The sequence below is a fragment of the Callorhinchus milii genome, unplaced genomic scaffold, assembly GCF_018977255.1.
Source record: "Callorhinchus milii isolate IMCB2004 unplaced genomic scaffold, IMCB_Cmil_1.0 Scaffold1487, whole genome shotgun sequence".
In the NCBI taxonomy this organism is placed as follows: Eukaryota; Metazoa; Chordata; class Chondrichthyes; order Chimaeriformes; family Callorhinchidae; genus Callorhinchus; species Callorhinchus milii.
This window is the reverse complement of record NW_024706228.1, coordinates 1-2,500: the sequence shown is the minus strand read 5'-3', so window position 1 is coordinate 2,500 and position 2,500 is coordinate 1. Positions and strand designations below refer to the sequence as shown.

The 2,500-nt window shown below is 55.5% G+C and overlaps 1 protein-coding gene across 1 annotated transcript; it reads right to left on the bottom strand.

Moving 5' to 3' along the window:
• Positions 1–630: 630 nt before the first annotated feature.
• On the bottom strand, positions 631–2,414 carry LOC121852838 (the record flags this gene model as incomplete). Its single annotated transcript, XM_042346725.1, is given in 1 exon segment — positions 631–2,414. A coding segment is annotated over 1 exon segment (1,309 nt), but the record flags the coding sequence as incomplete, so codon positions are not given.
• Positions 2,415–2,500: the final 86 nt, after the last annotated feature.

Here is a 2,500-nt window from a genome sequence, read left to right as displayed (position 1 = left end):
TGGGCGGGGGGGTTGGGTGGGTTGGGCGGGGGGGGCGCGGTGGGGGGGCCACGGTATCTGCTGAAGAGCTCCGAACGCTCCGGGTGTTGGCTCCGTCGGAGGCGGTGGCGACGGGAGCGCGGACGAGGGCATCGGGGGCCGGAAGGGTGAGGCGGTGGCGGATCGGGGCACATGTGTGTGTGTGTGTCTGTGTGTGTGTGTCTGTGTGAGTGTGTGTGTGAGTGTCTGTGTGTGTGAGTGTGAGTGTGTGGTGTCGAGGGTCGAACGAGACGCCCGGGTTCCTAACCGACTCGCCGAGGCGGTGTGCGCGGGCGCGGAGGCCGACGCTGACGGTCCCTGAGGTGCCGAGGCGTTGGCCCGAGCCAATCGGGATCATTTCTCCGGCTGTTAATAATCCTTTCAGCAAAATAATCGACGCGGTCGCTCGACCCACGCGGCTGCCCGTGGGACAACGACGCGCTCGATCGGCCGTCGCGTTCCGCCCAGAAGTGCGCAGTCGACTCACTCCACTGTGAAGCGCTTCGAGGCGTCGAGAAGACGTGAAAAGCGCGGTGTCAAATGCGAGGATTGTTATTCATTCGCGAATTGTGACGGAGGAACCAAAGACACGTGTTTTAGTCTCAACGACTGATTTAATGAGCCAAAAAGCGCAAAGCTTTGCATTCACTCAATAGGAAGGGGTGACACGACGGAGAGTTACAGGAAAGAGGGCGACACTTGACACGGTCACATCAGACATTATCATGTGTTACGCTCACGAATTGCACATCACAGTGGTGCCAGTGTCAGCGATAGTGCACTAAGCAGGCGATCGGCCTCCATCACTGAGACCGGATCGAAGCCGTTTTCTTTTCTTTGCGGAATCCCGAAGGGCCTATTTTGGGGCTTTGGAGCTGTTCGCGATGAGCTGCATTCGACGCTCAGTGGTTCTCTCCCATCGGTCGTTTCTCTCGGCTCTGATGAAGCGACGCTCCGGCGGTGAGAGGGAGTCCGGAGCGAGCTGGACTGAACCTCCCAACCCAGCGGGGAACGGGCCTCGGGGTGAGATGGCTTGGCCGGNTTTTTTTCCAGAGCAGAAGCGTTGACCGAGATGCAGGAGAATCGGTCATTGCTTCGCCGCTCCGGGTGGAGTGGGCGTCCCCTCTCCACCGCTCAACCAGCTTCGGAACCAGTTGTGCCCTTTCTTCTCCTGGTCCTGTTTGATCTGCTGGAGCCGGTCGTACTTCTCGCTTTCTTCTGGCTTCAGCGTCTCCCTTTTAGCCACTTTGGCCACCAACTCCGCGATTTTCTTGATGTCGCCCAGCGATTCAATGCGCTCCAGGAACCCGGGCTTCGCTTCCTGCTTCTCCGTCACAATCATCAGCTCGATGTAGTCCGGGGTCGACAGTGGATTCGGGTTGAGCGCTATCTCGTCGAGCCGCGCCAGGCAGCGAGATATGGTGTCCACCAGCTCCTGAACCTTGCACTGGATCTGAACAAACTCCTCCTCCAGTTTCTGCTTCAGCTTCTCTTGAGTCAACTGCTCACCGCAGGCCGTCTCGTACTTGGCTTTCACGTCGCGGTACGTTTTCTTTTCCGTGACGGTGATGTTGTCAAAGGTGTAATTTTGCCGTTGGTGATGCCTCGATGCGCATTTGCCGGGACAGACCGTGCAGTTTCCCCACCCGTCCATAGCTGCGCAGAAGTATTTCCACCAGTCGCTGCATCCGCAGGGATTTTCGCACGTCATGAAGCACTTTTGACAATTTCTCGCTTGTGTTCCGGTGCTCGTGATATCCTTTATTTCTATTTTTGGCTCAGTAGTTTCGTACTCGAAGTTTCTATTTTTCTCCACGTCGTCTTTGTGACGATCCAACTCCCGCTGCGTCTTCCTGATCTCCTCCAGTTTCATCAGAGCCACTCTCATCTGCGGCTGCAATCCCCGCACAGTCACGTCCAGTTGCTTCCGCTCCCAAAGGACCTCCTTGGTCAAGCGCAGGCTCTTCGGTGTCATGTTGCTCAGAGCGGCAAAGAACTTGTTCGCGTTGGTTGATCCCATTTTCCAGTTCATTGGGTCAAAGCTGTCCTCATCGTCACAATCTTCAGAGGTTCCAGTTTGGGAGAATAGGTCGTAGTTGTTGAATTTGAAGTGAATTGGTCGACCTTTGGCTTTGGGACACGGGATCTTAGCTTTGTTGATGGCCTCCAGGACTGAAGGAAGCCCTCTGTCTGCAAAGGTGACCAATATACGTATATTCTCTGCAATATCTTTGCCAAAAATGGAAAGAATTGAATTAAAGATGTGTTTCTGTGTCTCTGTCAGCCGGGCCAAAGCGGCTTGGGCCACGAAGCAGATACCATCGATTTGATCCACTCCGTGTGGGGAGGCAAAGAACTCTCTGATCTGTTCAGTGATCCGTGTGTCTTGTCTTAATCTCCGATGAGCTCAGCCACCGAGAGGGGTTCAGGGTTCCTTACTCTCTGGTCATTATAGACACCCCGGGATTTGGAGACACCGGAG